The sequence below is a fragment of the Ambystoma mexicanum genome, chromosome 1p, assembly GCF_040938575.1.
Source record: "Ambystoma mexicanum isolate Mex_15411 chromosome 1p, UKY_AmexF1_1, whole genome shotgun sequence".
Lineage (NCBI taxonomy): Eukaryota > Metazoa > Chordata > Amphibia > Caudata > Ambystomatidae > Ambystoma > Ambystoma mexicanum.
In genome coordinates, this window is record NC_090921.1 from 770,231,536 (window position 1) to 770,251,333 (window position 19,798).

Below are 19,798 nucleotides of genomic sequence, written 5' to 3' on the forward strand. Positions count from 1 at the left end.
AAAGTCTCGAAGGATTAATTTGGCAAAAAGCTTCCCAGGAGCGTCGAGAAGCGCAATGGGCCTATAATTGTGTGGCAGTCCGGCGACCGGAAGTCCGGTCACCTTTTTTGTGGATGGGCACTATTATGGAGGTTTTCCATGAAAGTGGGATGCAACGTGATGCAAAGATCTGTTGAAATAGATCATTCAAGATTTTTGCCCACATAGGGGGGTTGGCTTTAGACATAAAGTTGCTAAGGCCATCAGGACCCATGGCTCTAGAGGAACTGATATACTTAATGTGCTCTTCTAGGGTAGTGGAAGAACATTCATATATCCATTCTTTCTGCTCCTCTTGCCTATGAGAATAATCGGAAAAACTGGGATCCGCATATTGAATTGTATAGTGCTGGGTCCTTTGCACCTCGGTGACATTATGGGCCTGCATTAGAGATTGAGTCTGCTGGGCACACTGATTAAATAAGGCCCAGGTTTCAGCAGAGTTTTTGTTTGCTATTAATCTAAGCATGTATACACTGTCATGCTGCAGGATTTGGGCTTGATGTTGCTGCATCCAGTTACGGTATCTGCATTTCGCAGTTCTCAACTGTTGATTCTGAGAAGGCTGATTTAGTTTACAAATTCATTTCTTTTCACGTTGATATTCATTCTTTCTGGCTTTGACTACAGGGTTGAAAGAGTGACTATGAAAAGGCGACTAGTGGTTTTTGTTGGATTCTTGAATGAGATCAGCAGGTTTGTATATTGGGTCGGGGTCAAAGACTTGTTGTTACAGGTGACCAAATTAGAGAAATCTGTTAAATTAGTATGAGACCAGCGAAAACGAGTTTTAGAATTATTGACTATTAGGTTCTAAGGAAGCATTGTTTTATTAGATGGTTCACAGATCCAATTGATTTTTAATTTTAGCAGGTTATGGGCGCTATGCAGTTGGGGAGCAACTTCAAAAGATTGTACGCGGCCACTCAAGTTGGTATGAATATACATATAGTCAATAATGCTACACGTAGTTTCCCTTCGCCACATTGGTCAGGCCAGGATTTCACCTTGTATACAGCCGTTAACCATGTGAAAATTGTGTTCTAACATGAACGAAGACCAGTGATTAACTTTGGCGAGATTATTTTTGCCTTTGGGATGCAAACAATTAAGGTTAAGGTCCCCAACAATGATTGTGTCTGTAACTTCAGGGGTAATAATAAGGTCAAGAAGTCTAATCATATCTACATAGAAAGCAGCATCTGTCAACCCGAGAGGGTTACGGTAGATGTTAATCAGTGTTAACATATGAAGTGGACATGAAGTTTTTATAAGCTGTATATAGGCAGTAACAGAATCCCAAGGCATAACAGAAATACCCTTCAACATATTGACCCCCACTAGGAGGCCAAAGAAGGCCAACCATTGATTCCTGCAATGGCTCGCAACTGTGCAATCTCATAATTGTTCCACGCAGGTGGTTGTGTGAGCCAGGTTTCCTGTAATGCTATCACATCATATTCTAGCGGAAATTTGGAGACGGAAACTTGCAGATGTGAATAGCCTCGTGTATTCCAGCTCGCAATCGTAAAGTAGCATTCTGTAGGTTTTGCTAATGGTTATGACATGTAGAGATATTCAGGATTAGGAGTTCTCATAATTACTTCATTCTTAGATGTATCAGAAGTTAGTTGCTATAAATCATTTCTTACACGCATACGAGCTGAGTCTTGAGCCAACAGAAAACCCATATTGAAGAGCTGCATTTTTGACTTCCAAATTGTATTTAAAACAATCCCCGAGAGAATCCACAGACGCACCACCGAACAAGTAGACTCAGAAATGAACTCAATCTGTTCGATATCGCTAGAAGCAATATCTTCTAGTTCAACAAGCTCTGAGAAGATGTTCAGCACACTGCGTCTGTTAAGATCATAGGTGCCGAAACTACCTTCTTTGCATTTTAAGATTAGTGAATGGCATTTGAGAGTGTTCGAGGCATGATGTCTAGATACCATCGCAAGGGCACCTTGTGGGTGGAAATTAGTAGTTGGAACAACAGGTTTGTGAGAGGGGTGAGAAAACACCCATGGACCGGAGGGGAACTGGGTGATCGATGCTACTGGGTGGAGGAGGATGTTGTGAGCCACCTCCATTCAGGCGGGTAGCACTTGGAAGAAGCCATTGGAGCAATTGAGAGTCAGGCCCACTGGGCGCTTGGATAGGTACAACTGCAGTAGGCTCCTCGCATAGTGCTAAGTAAGAATCAACCGCCTTGCGTATTTGGTCAGTTGCAAGATCACAAACCTCATTGGAGCTCGTTATAGCAGTGGCAGCAGGATTGTTATTTACGCATATGAGCACAGATGTTTTTTTGACTTGCTTAGCTAATTGCAGTGCATCGGTGTGGTCCAACCCTCGAATTAGGGCATCTAGCGGAGGATAAGGTGTGGGCAGGATGGGAGCAGCTATCGGGGGAACCACTCAGCTCTTCAGCAAAGGAGTGGACTCTTTTAGAACATCTCTGGATGGCAGAGTAGTCAAAATTTCTTTGTTTGGTACTTGAGGTACATGGGCTATTTCTTCAATAGACTTGTTTTTGTCTAGCCTTGGTTTTAGCTTGTGAAAAAAGGATTTCATAGTTTGTTTAGGGAGTCGCAAAGTAATATGATTTTTGTTCTTTTTGTTTAAGGGATGAGACACCTTGGAACTTTTTTTTGGCTATGGCAGTTGGGAGTGAAATTGTAGCCACAGCCTGGTGTAGCTCGCTGCCGGCAGAGGGGGTGTAGATGAAGGGGGTTCACTCGTAACTGGCGTGGGCGGGAGACTGATCCAAGAATCATGAGAAGGTGGAACACGGGCAGCATCCTCAATCTCCACGTCTGGGGTGGTGACATCTTTGAACAGAGGTAGAGCAGGAGCATGGGGAGAGCGCTGGGACACGGGGGAACCTATGGTGATAATTGAAACATGATCGATGGGTATACAATCCGTATTTGTATCATCTTGAGGAGTGGGCTCAGAGTGTCGAACCAGAATTTCGAGTAAAGACAGCGCTTGTTGAACTTGAGTTGATTGATCACTAATTTTTGCATTTAGCCCCTCATACAACTTGAAGAGGCTCTGTAAGTTGAGGAGCATGGCGGCCAATGTTACATCGAGTATGGGAGAGGGCTGGGGTGGGAAAGACTGATGCATGAGGTGCTGGTGCACAAGCTCTCCGGGGAGTGGGGTACACAAAAGACAATGTTGGGGAACCTGGAGTGGACGTGGAGCCTGGTGCAATTGTCTGGGCACCCGGCGAGTTAATAAACATAGAAGTTGGTGACTCGCGTATAAGGAGAGGTCTGGGTCAGAGCAGGGGGAAGAGGTTTGGGGCGCCGCAAAATTCACGGGCCCTCTCGTCAGAAGGGAAAGACGGAGAAGGGGGGTGTGAAGCATAGTGTGATCTGAAAGAGGATGGGAAGAGAAGTTTGAGCTGCACATGGGTTGCGGTACCTCGGTTGAGGCAAAGGGAAGAGACACCCTTAGTGTGCTTGGTATGATGTCACTCGGAAAAGACGAATCTGGCATAGAAAACCCCTTCATGGCAGACGCCAAATTGATTGGAGTCAATGTAATAGACTTGTGAGACGCGCATAAAGCGCGCGAAAGCGTGGTGACCATATCATTTTTCAAAGCATTCATAGTTACAGACATACCAGTTTTAAAGCAGTAGGCCATGGAAGCGTGTCTAAATGAACCTGAAGGAAATGAACACTCAAAGCAATTACTGCACAGAACAGTTAAAAGTTAGAGTTAGGATTTACCAATCACTCGGGCTGTGAGGCAGTAAAGGACTATAATAGGTCACCACGAACGCTGGCTGCGCAGCTAAGCAGCCAAGCAGTACTTGACCAGTACTTGCTCCAAGTGCGCGCGTGCGAGTGCGCGTGCGTGTTGTTTATATTGAATAGACCAACCTGGTCGCGAAGGAGGTGGAGCTCTGCAAGAGAGTGGAAATGGTCAAAAATCAAAGTAAATTCCAAACAAAGTCCAAAGAAAAGTCCAAACATAGTCCAGATACACTGTATAACAGAGTCCAGATGCGTCACCTTCTTAAAGGGCTCATGCTTCACCAATTCGAATCAAACAAAGGAGCCACTGGGCAGAGAGACGCCAAGACAGCCAAGCAGTACTTGACCAGTACTTGCTCCGAGGGCACGTGCGCGAGTGCGCGTTGTTTATATTGAATAGACAATCACACGAAGGAGCCGCCGGGCAGAGAGACGCCAAGACAGCCAAGCAGTCATTGACCACGTGTTATAGAAAAGGAGGCTTCAGTGGGGGAGAGTATGAACAATCTGAGCGAGCTATGTATTGCTATAGCAGAAAGGGAAAGTGGAGTTGCACATGATATAGCAAAAAATGAAATGGAGATAAATGAAGTATGATCTATTAATGAGAATATTATGAATCTAGATACAAATTTGGAGGGTGAGGAAAGAAATATACATGGGAATAAGTGACGCACCCGCCATAAATGGAACAATAAAAAGGTTGCTGAAAAAAAAGGATAAAACTGGTAGAGCAAGCAAGAATAACAATGTTAAAAAGAATAGTGTAGGACTGGCTGAGATGGAAAATGCTGATGTCATATGTGTAGACAAGGGCAATAGATTTTAACTAAGTGTGGTCACCATGGAAACATATGAAGTCAGAAAAATAATAAATAAGGAAGGTAGATTGATGGAAGATTGGCTTAAAGGGGGGAGAGGGCACCCAATACCAATGCTGCCCCGGCAACACTACCTATGGTGCAACATTTGGAAAAGGAAGAATGCAAGCTGAGACCTGTGAGGTATCTGAACATCCCCATTAATACATTTGTAGGATCTCTTACCACTAGGGAAAAGGATATCTACATGGGTGAAATGGAGAGATTGGCTATGTGTAACAATAACAAGGATCACACTGAGAAGCCCCTGGGTACTCTTGAAGAATGTGAAGGCATGGTACTAAACCTAGATAAATGTATTAAGGTAATGGAGAGGAATACCTCAGAGGATAGTCCCTACCTAAATCAAGCATGGCTCCTAGAACGCCTACATACGGTCCCCCTACTCCATTGTATAACAACAACAGACATTGAACAGGTGACATTATCCCAATATTGTAGATGGGATAATTGGGCAATTCTCCAATTTGTGACACCTGTCATAGTGGAACTCATTAGTAAACACTCAGAGTCTTTATGGGATAACGGTTACAACATTATAATCTGTAACAAAATTATGAATAATTATCCTAAAAAGTGTAAAGCATGTAATCATAGTTGAAATAAAGGTCCAACCTCAGAAGTAAACAGGAGAATAAACAGGTGGATCCCGGATGGGGACTATTTTGAAGAATGTTGAGAGATGGAAACGGGCCATGAGTCTGTTATTATCTCTTGGAATAACAGAGGATTCTGTTCTTTCCTACATAAAGACGGAAATAGTAATTTGATGAATTGTGATGTATTTGTCTTACAGGAGACGTGGGTAAGTGGCAGCCTCTTGATTGATGGCTTTAACATTTTAGTTAAGCCAGCACTTAGCAGTGGAATGGGACAACTGGTGGGGGGACTCTGCATAGGTGCCAAATGCCCAGTGACAATTTGAGAGTATAACAAATGTGGCTGTTCTCCCTTTGTTAAATGTGTGATTATTGGTAATTTGGGCAAGTTTAACGCCTTTCTTTTTATCAATGTATAGTCACGTCTGCGGGGGTGAGGGGGGAGTAAACGTAGAATCTGTGTTAAAATTAATTATGGATTCTATTGAAGGCTGGATGCTGGAATCTCCCAAATCCGAAATTATAGTAGTGGGTGTTTTAATGCCTATTGTGAAGAGGCCACTGAGATAATGGAGAAATGGAATGAGTTATTTGGCATATTTGGGGTAATGATCCCCCCGGATCTTGCAAAAAGTGGAAAAGGATATAATTGAGCTTTACAAATCACCAACAGGATCAGATGGGTAAATATGCTTCAGAACTGGGGCCTATCCCACTTGAATCCTAATGATATAGGGGGAAAACAAGTTACATGGACAAATGGAAAAGTGGGGTACAGATTACACTACATGTTTGTTAGTAGTGGTATGTTGTGCAAACAAGTGGACCATTTTGGACATATCCTCACCCCCTTAAGTGATCATACTGTACTCAAATGCAAATTTCACAAAACCAATCAAAAAATGCGCCACAAATAGGTGATACTATGACTATCCAGCGCAGAGCAGGAGGAAATAGAACACTAAGGACTGAAAAGAATCTGGACAGATTTGATCACATGCTTAATCTGTTAGCCATTGATGTAGAGGAGATTGCCTCAAATGGGCTACAGGTGGTGAGTGATTTGCTTGGAATGATCCAAAAAACTAAAAGCAGAGTGAGTGTCACTCAACATATGGGAAAGAAACATAATAACACGCATGATAGCATGATAAATATGGCAAAAAAAGAGTAAAGGAAGAAATAAGCAAAGTAAGAAAGGATATTGGGATGGAGGGGGATGTAAAGTGGGAAAAGATTGCTACCATACGGATGAAGTTTAAAAATTAGCTTAAAGCCCATAAACATGACATTGATAATGCTAATTGGCAAAAATTCCTAATACTATGTAAAACCAACGACTCAAAAACGTTTTGGTATTTATATAGGCAACATCTAATAGAAGAGGATAACAAGGATGTTAATGTAATCACAGTGGATGAATGGTTAAAATATGCAGGCCATTTATAGTATAGGGAGCCCAAGGCTTGTGGGACAAATCCAAAGCCATGGAATTTTAGTAAAGCAATATTCCCCTTTGATCTGGCTGACATTATTAAGATAATTAATAAAATGAACTTATCAAAAGCTCCGGGGCTGCATGGGTTAGCGAATGCAGTTATAAAACGAAATCTGAATAAATGGGCAAATTTGCACCTCCAGTTGTTCACCTCCATCTGGCGAAGTGGCAGTATTCCACGTCTTACACTAGTTGTAAGATATTATGTACCCTTCTATTGGAAATTATAAATAGATGGATTGGGGAGAAAGACTTTTTGGGTCCACAGCAAACTGGCTTCAGACAAGGCTTTAACACATTAGATAATATGTTTATGCTGAACCATATTGTAACGGATACTATTAGTAGGAAGGATTCCAACTTGTATGTGTGCTTTATTGATTACTCCAGATCCTTTGACTGTTTAAATAGGGATAGACTCCGGAGTAAACTGCCGAATTGGGAAGTTTTACCCATAGTACTATACTTCCTAAAAGCAATGTACTCTGATACAACAGTAACTATGTGTTTGGATAAGGGAGTGATCACTACTCCTGCTGTTAAAACAAACATGGGTCTGAAACAAGGTTGTGTTACATCTCCTGTTCTGTATAATCTCTATGTCGCCGATATGAGGAAAACCCTGGAAACAGTAAAGAAATCACCCCCGTGAAAGTTGGGGATGTTGCTATTAGCTGGATGACGTATGCTGACGATACTGTCATCCTACAGAAAACACTGATAGGTTTGCAGCGAAAGTTAAATGCTATGCATATATTTGTGAAAGATAATATTATGTATCAATGCAAACAAAACTAAGATCATCGTGTTTGGAGGACGTAGATCTAAGAAGGAAAAGTATGGTTTTAAGTGAAAGCTCGATACTGTGACTCTAGAAGTAGTCGATATCTATCCCCACTTAGGAATCCCAATCATGAACAACCCTTTGAAAACCTTTTAAAACAATATAATTGAAGCTAAAGTGACAAAAAAATGGAATGTCATGAGGAGATATATGGCTAAAAAGGGTGGTCATTCTGTTGAAGGTTGCCTTGAAATATACAAGAGCAGCATTGTGCCAGGGGCATTATATGCCCTTGAGACTATTGAAGTCAGATATATCACTGGCCTGGACAAGCTAGAAGGTAAACTATGGAGACCAGTTCTGATACTGATTTAGAAATGAGAGAGTTGCTTCCACACTGCACACTTAATCAAAGAGGATTCAATGCATAGGTTGCATGAATTTAATTATTGAGAATGCAGCCTGACACGTGTTTCGAGCTGTAAGAAAATGCTCTTCCTCTGAGGCTTTCAGGTCCTTATCAAACACCTCTGACACAGTGAGAGTTATTAATAATGTTATTTTTTCAATCTCAAATCAAGGCTCCACTATATATTCCGCAATTGCGATAATCCCATTAGTTCTGACTAGTGTTTCCGCACGAATGCCGTCTTTGGAATGCCGCCCCCAACATGAACAATTTAAGCTCCCTCCTCCCATCTCTCCCAGATTTTGTGCGCTTTCTCGAGACATCCCCTTGCTGTATATATTCTCTTTTCTAGAGACACGCAAATGTCTATACCAGATATCCATTTTCTATATTTACGGTGCTCGGGGACAGCCCAGGGTATGGCAATGTTATGCTTGATAAGACCGATCGTTGTATATAGAACTAGTTTCTCATACTGGTTGTAGGTATTCTCTCCCCATATCCGCAACAGTAATAATTTTGGTTTGCACGGCATCTCCATTCCCCGTGTTTCCGTCAGTTTATTAAGACATATATTCCAGAAATGACAGATTTGCAAACACTTTTTCAAAACGACCCCAGCGAAAGTGTGAAACCCAGGGATAGTAGACCCTATGCCGAATTTTAAGTTGTATAAATTGGAATCTAGCAGAAATCGCAAAATCTCTATGAAACATCAGGGCCTCTACCCAATCCACTGGCTCAATGAGACCCAATCCTCTGCCCATCTGTTTTTTAAATTCAATAGCTAAGGAGTCGCAAAAGCGGATATGACTTTGTATAGTGTAGACGTGACTTTGGTTGTGATACGTTCTAGTAGGATATTCCTCTCTAGTGGGGAGCATTGTGGGATCTCTGGGAAGTCTATCAACTGTTTACATAAGGCATGAGCTATCTGTATGTAGTGATATATTTCAGTATTGGGTAGTCTGTGTACCTGTAACTCACCAAAAGGATTTAAGACTTCCTTCTACAACTACGTCATTCAGTGTCGGGATATTGGCAGTAACCCATACTGTGTTTTCCATGTATTCATTTACGATATCTGTGCATTTCCCCAAAGTGGTTGCACCAATGTCAGCTTGTTACCCCATCTGATATGTTTGTGAGCTTCCCTCCATATCTGTATCATGTGTTGGATCATCAACGGGAGGGAAATCAGACCCGACCGCTTGTACAGGGGGTATATGACACCCCCCCATCCACTTTAGCCCAGCCCCAATGTGGGGTAGATGGGGATACCCATGGAGCCAATCATTGATAGTCACCAGTTGACTAGCACAGTAATAGCATTGGATATTTGGCAGCCCGATGCCTCCCTCCCATTTTGAGCTCTGTAGTATACTGAGGACCACCTGAGGTTGTTTCCCTCCCCACAGTGTCTCTCTAAGGGCTGTGTCGATCCTATTGAACTCTCGCCTGGGGATCATTAGGGGGCATTTGGTAGAATATACATGTATCTGGGTAGTGTCTGCCCCTTAAATAGGACAGCTATCCCCAGCCAAGTGAGCAGGAGGGATTTCCAATGTGTAACATCTCATAGGAAACGTTCTGTAATAGGATGAATATTGTGTGAGAGAAACCTTGCATGTTCTACACCGATATGAATGCCCAAATATTGAAAGCCTTCCCTACCTGATATCGACAGCTGGGCAGGATCGTTCGATCTTCATCTTACATAGGGAAAATGATAGACTTGGTTTAGTGTAGTCCTCTATGACACTAGCTTGACTAGTATTCTTTCACATGCAACAGCGCCTCAACGCCTCCAGGTTGTATGCGTGCTATACAAATGAAATAAATAAATAGATTTGCTCCAATGTATCCATAGCCTCTGACTTATTGACCCTTATTTGATGTGCCACTACCCACCGAGCCCTCCCTTGTTGTATTTGTGCCCCCTGGATCGCCCCCCCACTAATACTGATTTCTAGTGATGCCACTATGCCCAAGCTAATGTTATGCCTCAGTCCTTCCTACCTGTTTAGAGTAGCGGCATGACAGCAAGTGCTACGTTAAATAATACAAGTAGCCCGTCAAATAGAAAAATATCTTATTTATTTAGCTGTGGGGACTTCCTATCGCGAGATCTCGTTCATATGCATATTTGCAGGACTAAGAGCCATGCCAGAGGCTGGCTAAGACGATGATGTATACCTGGAAGCAATTCGCCGCAGCGTAAAGAGGTTCACCAACAAAGAAAATGTGGTGTTGCAAAGACTGAGGTTTTACACCCGCAAGCAAGAGGGCAACGAGCCAGTCGACGACTATATTACTCGAATGAGGGAATTAGCATCCCTGTGCGGATTTGGCGACAATACAGAACAAGTCATCTGCGACATGCTTGTGGTACACACCAATTCCAGAAATGTACAGGATAAATTCATCCAGGAGAAGGAAGTGGACCTCGACAAGGCCATCAAAATAGCCAGAGCCGAAGAGGAAACCACCAGCAGGCGCAAAGAGGTTGGGAGTCCGTCCCTGGTACCCGACATATCAGCGCTGCAATGGAGAGGGCGCAGAGAAAGACGGCCCCGTGACAACCCAAGGGACAAAGGTCCCAGACAAAGAGATGCACTGAAGTGCTATAGATGCGCCAGCACCAAACACCTGGCCAGTAATCCTGAATGCCCTGCCAGGAACAAAGAGTGTTCAAAATGTCGACGCTTCGGTCACGTGGCCCAGGCCTGCACGTGGAAGGGAAAAGCTGTCACCCGCATCGACGGCGACAAAGAGTTGAGTGAAGACGAAGAGCTACAAGACAGACCCATGGTCATAATGGTCATGCCCCCCCAATCCAGGAGAGAAAACACCCACTGCACAATAAAAGTGGACGGCATGGAGACACGAGTCAGGGCCGACTCAGGTTCGGATCTCACCATACTGCCAATTAACACCGACAAAGAGATGATGGGTCAAGACAAAGTTAAAATCAGAACCACCAGACAAAAGCCGACGGTCTTCAGAGGTGCCACCGTGGATCTACTTGGTTACATTAAAGCAAGGATTGAGTTCAAAGGCAGGTTCACCACAACAAAAGTTTACTTCGCGTCTTAAGGCCCTGCCGTACTAGGGTGGGACGATCCACACAGGCTCAGCATTAGGCTAGACCCGAGCACACCAGAATAGGTGCTTGCGGTCTCTTCAGGAGGAACGCCGAGTTGGAAAGAAGCCTTCCCTGGCCTGGTATCCGAAATTCCAGGAAAATTCAAGAACTATGTCCACAAGATCTGCCTCAAACCCAACGCAGTGCCTGTAAAGCACAAGCTCAGGTCTGTACATGCCACAGCGAGAACTGCGCTGGAAGCCCACCTCCAGAGGATGGTCGAAGAGGGCACCATTGAAACGGTAGAGTCCTCAGAATGGTTGACCCCAGTAGTACTCATTAAAAAGAAGTCTTCAAATGATCTCAGAGTCTGCGTTGACCTCAGAAGCCTCAACCTAGAAGTCGTCACTGACAGCTTCCCACTCCCCAGCATCAGTGAGATAGTGCTCATGAGGAAAGAGGCAACGATGTTCTCAAAGCTGGACATGCGTGACGCATACCACCAAATCAGCTTGCACAAATCCTCGCGCCCACTCACGGTGTTCATCACCCCGTTCAGCACGTTCCAGTACACCAGAATGCCGTTCGGCTTGTCCTTAGCGGCATCTGCGTTCCAGAGGATGATGAGCTCCCTGCTGAAAGGATTTGCGAACGTCTCCTACTTCCAGGACGACATACTCGTATACGCATAGAACTCAGAGACCCATGACAAAGCACTTGCTGCAATACTGAGCAGACTGCAGGAAGCAGGGGTCCACCTGCGCCACGAGAAATGTGCCTTCGGCGTAGGGGAAGTCGAATACCTTGGCTATCGTATCTCGAAAGAGGGAGTGAGCCCCAAAAAAAACTCCTAGAAGCCATAACCAACGCCCTGGCACCGATGTCCAAAGACGAACTCTTGTCCTTTCTGGGCCTTGCGGAATAATATGCAAAATTTGTCCCGAGATTTTCAGAAATCACGTCCCCCATGAGGGAACTCCTGAAGAAAGGGGCGAGCTACGCATGGGGGCCCCAGCAGGACGAAGCGTTCAAGATCAAAAGAAGGATCCTCCATGCACCCTGTTTAAAACCCTTCAACCCAGAGTGGGGAACATGCATCACAACCGATGCCAGCGCCTACGGTCTAGACGCCACCCTAACCCAAAAAAAGGGTGACACAGAGAACATTGTAGCGTTCGTCTCAAAGGCCTTGTCTGCATCAGAGAAGAACTACTCCACAGTAGAAAAAGAAATGCTAGTGTGTGCCTGGGCCATAGAATACTTCCGGTCATATGTCTGGGGTACAAAATTCCAATTGGTCACCGACCACAAACCCCTCATACACATGCTAAGCCCAGGAGGCACAAAGACTGCCACACCCAGACTGGCCAGAATCGCTGCCAAACTTCAATAATACACCTATGAAATAGCCCACATTGCAGGTTGGAAGAACGCCCAAGCAGATTGCATGTCTAGGCCCCTGAACCAAAATGCCCCAGGAACCACATTCCTCAAGGACGAATGCGTAGAGGCCTCCATAGGCGACCTCAAGAACAGCGACTTCATGGAATTAAGTGAGCGCCACTGGCAAGATGAATACAAGCAGGACGAAGCCCTCTGCCGCGTAGCAGAGTGGGCCTTGGAAGGATGGCCCAACGAAAGAGCAGCCCCAGAAGGGCTATGCCCCTACTGGAAAGTGAGCGACGAAATTACGACCATGAACGGTCTCATTCTGCGTGGCGACCGTGTGATTCCCCCCAGAGGTATCCGGAAAGTCATCCTGTGCAGAGCCCATTCGGGTCACCTAGGTAGCAACATGGCGAGGCGTAGAGTATGAGACGCCTACTGGTGGCCAGGCATGGGCCAGGACATACAAACCATGATAGAGAGGTGCCACGAATGCATCAACAGCGACAAACGCCTGTTCGTGAGGCAAGCCCCCATGATGCCCACCGAGGTCCCAAAGGAGTGTGGCACAAAATAGGGCTCGACTTCATAGGCCCACTGGACAGCATGTCCTCAGAGCACAAGTATGGTATCGTTATGGTGGACTACTTTTCCAAATGGGGGAGGTCGAATTCACCTCGGACATCACCACCAGCAAGGTCATCGAGGTGCTCACCGCCGTCTTCCAGCGCGAAGGCCTTCCAGAATAAATAGTGACCGACAACTGGGTGCAACTAGTCTCCCGAGAAATGGAGAGATTCCTCCAAAAACACAACATTCGACAGTTGAGAGCAAGTCTGTAACATCCACAAGCCAATGGCCTCGTCAAGAGAGCAAACCACTTCATCAAAGGGGCGCTACAGTTGGCGCATGCATCGGGTTTGGACCCCAGCAAGACAGTAAAAGAGGCTGTTGCGGCCCACCGCATCACACCAAACGCCATCACAGGCGTTTCACCTTTCCAACTGTTGAGAGGGAGAAGGGCGGCATCCACGCTGTTACCGCCGTGGCTACATCAAGTAAGGGTAGACGAAGATGTGGACATGCAAGACATAGTATTCCGCATGCAAAGAAACAAGGAAGCCATGAAGGCCCAAGAGGACAAACGCAGGGCCGCTCAACGCACAACAGTTAGCAAATGTGACCATTTCACCTTTCGGATCCGCCCTCCGAACAAGGCAGACCCCAGCGCGAGAGAAGGAAACCCAGCAAGTTCTCAGACTTTGTTATGCACTGACAGCCTATCCTTTTTCCCACCAAAGGAGGTGTGTGGGGACTTCCTATTGCGAGATCTCATTCATGAGATCTTGCGAGATCTCAGCCCAGAGAAGCGCGAAGGAGCAGCTTCCCACAGAAGCTGGCGGGAGAGTGCAGCAAGAGCGCTCCTCCTGAAACACAGAGCTAGCAGGCCCTGAATCCTGCATACCTAGCACACACACACCAGAGCATAACGCCATGGCTGAGGACAGCCTCCTGGGGGCTCTGGTGTGCCTCATCCCAAGGGACCTGTAAGCAGCATGTGAAGCAGCTATTGGGATAAAGACCATCAGACAGTGAGTAAAGATCCGCCCCTTCCCCTGGACACTATACATCCAAGTTTACCATGTTGACCCCAGTGTCCAATAAATACCTCAGTTGCCTCATACAGCGTCCTGTCTTCATTAAAGCCACCACAATAGCTCTTTACATACATTATTATTACCCAATCGAAATTGGTACTCAGTTTAGTGATCGGAAGGATGAAAGGCTGAGTCGACTGGGATCTGAATCTGCAGATAAATCACAGATATTAGCAACGCGTGCTCAACCTGCTGAGCTGTTTTACCGGCTAACACTGTAGAAAGGTTGTAACAAATAATGCGTTTGTTGTGAAACGGTGTCTTTTTTGACAGAAGCAAGTAAAGTAGTGCAGAAGCTTTCAAGGCTAAAAAAATGATATGCATTTGTAGGGTGCTTAGAAAAGTATAATTTGCAATTTAGACATATTAAAAAAAAAAAATAGCAGAGGATGGTTTCGATCCATCGACCTCTGGGTTATGGGCCCAGCACGCTTCCGCTGCGCCACTCTGCTTAGGGGAGAAACTGGTGTATATCACTCTGAAGTGAATGTACACATACTGTGTCAACGAACCACAATAATATTTAACATGCTACCAAGTTCAAATGTGTACTCCCTTTTAATCAAAGGCTTGTTGTTTTTAAAGAAGAAAATACTATCTTCTAAAACAAGGAGAAACACTAAGGGAAGGTTTTGTCTCGGTCCGTCCGTTTCCACAATGTGGTCACTGATTGGCTGTGCTACTGATTGACTAAAAGCATTAACAGCAGGGTGGGCGTGCCCTAAAGCTTTCTGGGCCCTGTGACTTGAGGCACTACTTGTAACTGATTCGTTGCTGGCTGTAACCCCCAGCAACCTTGCGCCTGGCCGTTTCATTGGTCTACTTCACCGACATACTGGAGAGGATCTGTATTGAGGTCATTGATTGGTGGATTTGGCGGTAAGCGTGGAGTAGCCAATCAATGGACCGGATCTTGCTGGTTCCCTTTCTTCCTTTCTCGCTCCGGCGTCGTCGTGCCTGAGACTCTGCGGCCTGCTCTCTTCCCCCATTGTGTCTCGAATTGGAAGGGTCTTCAGCCGGCAGAACTATGAGGTAGGTGGTAATCGGTCGCAGGTGTAAGGACAGAGCTAGGTCGGGGCGCGCAGGCAACTAGTAGAGTAAACTATGTTCTAACTCCAGAGCGGGTGTAGTTGAAGATGAGAGGGATGGGCCGAGCAGGGGAGACTGGAAGCGAATGCAAATAGCGGGTAAAATGTATCCTGGGGCTGGGCAAAGGTTGGCATTCGGCCGTAGGCCAGCTCTGCGACGGTTGTGAGGCCAAGTTTTTTTTTTTTGTGGGCTCCGTACATTTTACCTTTTAACTATATGCAAAGGTTTCGTAGATGATGCTTAACGCAAATTATGCGTTTTTACCCCCAGAGGTGAAAGAGGACGTGGTCGTGGACGCTTCGGCTCCAGGGGTGGCATTTCCGCAGGGTGAGTAAATTGTTTTTTGTTTTTTTTTCACTCGGTCTTGTGTACTTTCACCCGGTCCTATGTACTCGGGACCAATGCCTTGTTATACACCCGCACTCTGATTTCTCTGCTGTGTTCGCTCGAGGCCTAAACTGGCACCGTAACGCCCCCATACCGTCAACTTCCAAAACTCGTTCTGTCCAAGCGGCCCCTTTTTGAGAACGTTTTCATTGAGTCGTGGGGATTAAATGTCACCAAATTGTAGCACCCACTGGGATGCCTCGCCAACGTCATGCGTAGTACGCCTTTTCGGCGATTGTAAGAAATATGGAGCACGTTTCCACTTGGTCGGTAATTGGAACTCGGTAAACCATCCAATGGTTGCCACTGAGCTAAACGTCCGATGTAGAGCTTTGTGGCCACTGTACGATCACGCACCCGAGTTCTTAATTCTGCTTCCTTCCTTCCAGTTCACAAACTAAAATCCGGAATTGTTGTCCCTCGAGAAATTCTTTGTGGTACTTGTAGTTTTTCAATTAAGATGTGAGGGGGAGGGGGGCAGTAGCGGTTAAATACTTTTAATTTCGACTCAAAGAATCATAAAAATATATGTAGTAACAATAAATACACGAACAATGCACGGCTTGAGCTTGATAACATTCGGATCCATCTACTAGAAAATCATCGATCCATAAAATGCAAAGCCCCAAGTGAATAGAAGATGCGCAAGCATATGACCAGTGCGTGACAGGTGGTTGGTAAAAAGCAGATATCGTAGTGTGTATTAGAAGTTCGATTTCTCTTACCCCAGGCAGAACCAATATTATTCGAGGTGGTAAAAGACGTGTTAGTGGGTACAAATAACGCTTCTGCTGCGTTAAAGAGTACAGATACCATTAAGCGGATATGGTTTTAAATTTGTACGGCGAATGGCCATATTTTGGGTAGGATGAGTGCTTTGGATTTGGTTACTCCAGGGCAGAAGGGGGAACAATCGATTTATTCCATCATACGAGTTCCCAATTTTAGTGTGTATATTGGGTCCTTCCTAAGTGGTTTTAGCGACGCTATAAAAAAAAAATGCTCGTCGAGATGCACAGCCACTTAACCCAACTTCGTTTCCAAAGACCGGTTTGAATGCGCGTCAATGACCGGTTTACAGCCCTTGATAATATGAAGATACAATAATAGGTCTCCTAAATTTACCTTCCAGTTGATTCTCCAATTAACTTCAACCATGGGAGTGAACCTGCTACACAATACATGGCTCGTTTAATATCGAGAGGCCCAGCTATAGCAATGCTGCTTTCTTAAGGTCACATTACTGAGTTTGATTACTAGATAATCGAAGAACTTGACATCTTGTGTTATATTTTACGCTATGCTATAACTCATTACACCATGGAATGAGTCAAACATCAATTATTCAGGCCTGAATAAATATATATCCCATAGCAACATATTTTTACATTGCCATTTACCATTGGTATGATTCCAAAGCGCTGTGGGTTGAACACCCTCTGGGACCGTAGGCCAGGTTGTGTAGTAAATGGTGCTTGGGTGCACTCTGTATGCGTGCAGCTGGGACAGATTAAGTGGTATGCCAGGTGTGGTGCAGTGGGTGTGGGACATCAGTAGAAAGTGTGCAGCAAGGCCAATTGACTTGGGAGACTGCACGTGTAGTATGTGAATGGTATGTGTGCAGCTATGCTGCTTTTTGGGGGTTAGCCGCATTCTGAAGATTGTTGAGCTCCTCACATTGGTGTAGGAGTATGTGTGCAGCTAGGGTTAATTAATCGAGGGGTATAGCTGCATTCTAGTGTTTTTTTGGTGCAGGTGATGGTGTTGGGGGGTGGGGAGGCTGTTCCTTTTGACCTTCCAGTCCCTGTCAAGGGGATGGTATCTCCCTTTGGGGTACAGGCTATTGGGTTGGGTCTGCCATTGCTTATTGGCATATTGCTGCATCTGTTTGTTCTATTGGTCCTAGCACAGTGCTTGTGAGCCTGGACCAGCCTCCTCGTCTATTGTCACCCATTTGTCTTGCTGAGTGTGCCTTTGCTTGTTGGAGGCACCTTCTCACTGTGTGGTTGCATCAAGTTCTGTGCTAATAGACTTGTGTGTTCTAGATATGGTTGCAGGTACTTAATAAAACCGAAGGTCCAGTGTCTGGCCAAATCTTGTGCTACATCTTATCGGTGTCTTTGCTGGTACTTATTGTCAGTTTGTTGCCTGGTGTCGATAGCATTTACCTTGAAAGGTGGGAATTAAGTTGGTGCATAGATGTGTTTGTATCCGTTTGGTCTGGAGTACCTTACAGCGTGTGGTCGGGTATCCCCGTCCTCGTTCATGGTTTGAATTTGATATGACACTGCATCAAGTCCTTTGGAAGGACTGGTTGTGCTAAGAGCGCTTATCTGAAGGGAGAGCAGCAAGCCCAGTAGAGCATCAGAATACAGGTGTAACCCCATGTGAAGGGAGGTCTGGGATCTATCCAGGACAGATCAGATTAAGCATCAAGTGGTCCGAGAACATTCCTGTCTGTTGGGCGATGCCAACCAGCTCTGGCCCACATCATATCATTCCAGTATAGGTTCTGTAGGCCCATGGACAGCAGTTCCGCTAAGTACTTCCCTAGAGGTAGGATTCGAAAAGATATACATGCTAGTAGGCATCATAGCGTAGTGTATACCTGGTATAGGAAGGGACTGATTCAACTCGGTCATGGCGTAGGTACACAAGTGCTACTATGATTCGGGTTTCAGGGAATGGATCCAGATATCCACCTCAACTATCTTCTGCTGTGAGATCCTTTTCAAGGGCCCGTAATGGGGTCACCAAGCCATTTCTTGGACGTGTGGTGGTTCAAGTGGTCAGAGCAATCCCGTATTGTTTAGGGTTAAATGGTCACCCATAGAGTCTTCTATTCAAAGCCTTTGTATGTTAGCCCAAGTTCTCAGTGTGTAACATTAACTGTTTTTACACATTTTAGCTTCTAATCTGTATGGCCAACACATAAAGACGAGCACATGATTTGGTATTTTTACCACCCATTTTTCATTTTGATATGGCTTGTTAAATCATGACTGTTGCAAAAAGGTCCATAAGCTTCATAAAACCGGTGTGGGACATCAACGCAATGTCTTATGCGAACATGTATCGGAAGTAGCTGGGGACAATTTATCTGCTATATCTTCAAAGAATAAGTTGGGGTTAAGATGCATCCCTGTTTAACTCCCTTATCTTAGAATGATCGCGTGCATTCTACGCCTGCACCCAGTCTCATGGAGGCTTTGCTGTCGTATACTTCCTTTATTGCTTTCAATAGTGGCAAAGGGACATTTTTTCTTTACGTTTTGGTATCCCACTGAACGTGGACTTCAGGTCGATTAACATGAAATATGAACGCCCTTTGTCAATTTAAATATCTGTTTGATATTAAAGTGCGCCTGGAGACTTGATTGGGGGTGCTGATCCCATCGAGAAGCCAGTTTGAAGATGGCAAATGGGATTGGATTCTACCATATTTGTTCTGCAATGGTGGTATGGCGAATTCCCCTTCGTAGCAGCAACATAACATGTTTGTTTATATATCGGTTTGCAATAAAAAGAAGCAAGTTAACAATCCTGGGACAAACTAGTGTAACAATATGTAGAACAGTTTCCTTGGATATTGGAGGTGGGGGAGAGGGGGCATAGAAGGGGAAAGGGAGCAAGATTCAATTATGTGATTATAAGGTCAAGTGAATATGAGAGGAAGGAGAGATGGTAGGGGGAGTTATGAAGGGCTTTCAAGGAGGTGCGGAAGGAAGTGGATAGAGAGGTAAGGAGTTCCAGTGTAGGGGGGCCAGGAGCTGAAAGGAAGCGAGAAGTGGCACAAGGAGACAGAGATGGGGGGGGGCGGGGGCAAGGTCATGGAGAATTTGCAGACCAAACAGGAATTGAGAGTGGGGAGGAAATGGTTGCGAGGGCCATGGAGGCAGAGAGTATGGCTGGAGGAGTGGTAGATGGATTTGAGGGAGGGGGGGCAGATGGGAGGCAGGGAGTCCAAAGAGGAGAGAAGAACAGTAGAGATGGGAGGAGATTTAAGAGTTTGGAAGCGTGTAAGGTGAGGGAGGATTGGATCTTGCGGCTGTTGTAGAGATGGTGAGTTGAGGGAAATGTGGTGGGAGAAGGAATTGCAAGCATGGGGGAAAGAGTGTTAGGAAAGATGGGATGACATCCAGTTTTTAATAGCTGTAAGGCAGGAAGATGGGGAGTGATAAGGTCCGGGGTGAAAGGAGAGAGTTTG

At 45.2% G+C, this 19,798-nt stretch overlaps 1 protein-coding gene across 1 annotated transcript in view; it reads left to right on the forward strand.

Moving 5' to 3' along the window:
- Window positions 1-14,870: 14,870 nt before the first annotated feature.
- ILF2 (interleukin enhancer binding factor 2) overlaps window positions 14,871-19,798 on the forward strand; it is a 39,338-nt gene continuing 34,410 nt past the window's right edge. Inside the window, exons 1-2 of the mRNA XM_069651221.1 lie at window positions 14,871-15,147; window positions 15,475-15,531. Of these exons, the coding sequence (XP_069507322.1) occupies window positions 15,143-15,147; window positions 15,475-15,531 (62 nt within the window). The 5' untranslated portion in view covers window positions 14,871-15,142. The remainder of the gene's footprint in view (window positions 15,148-15,474; window positions 15,532-19,798) is intronic.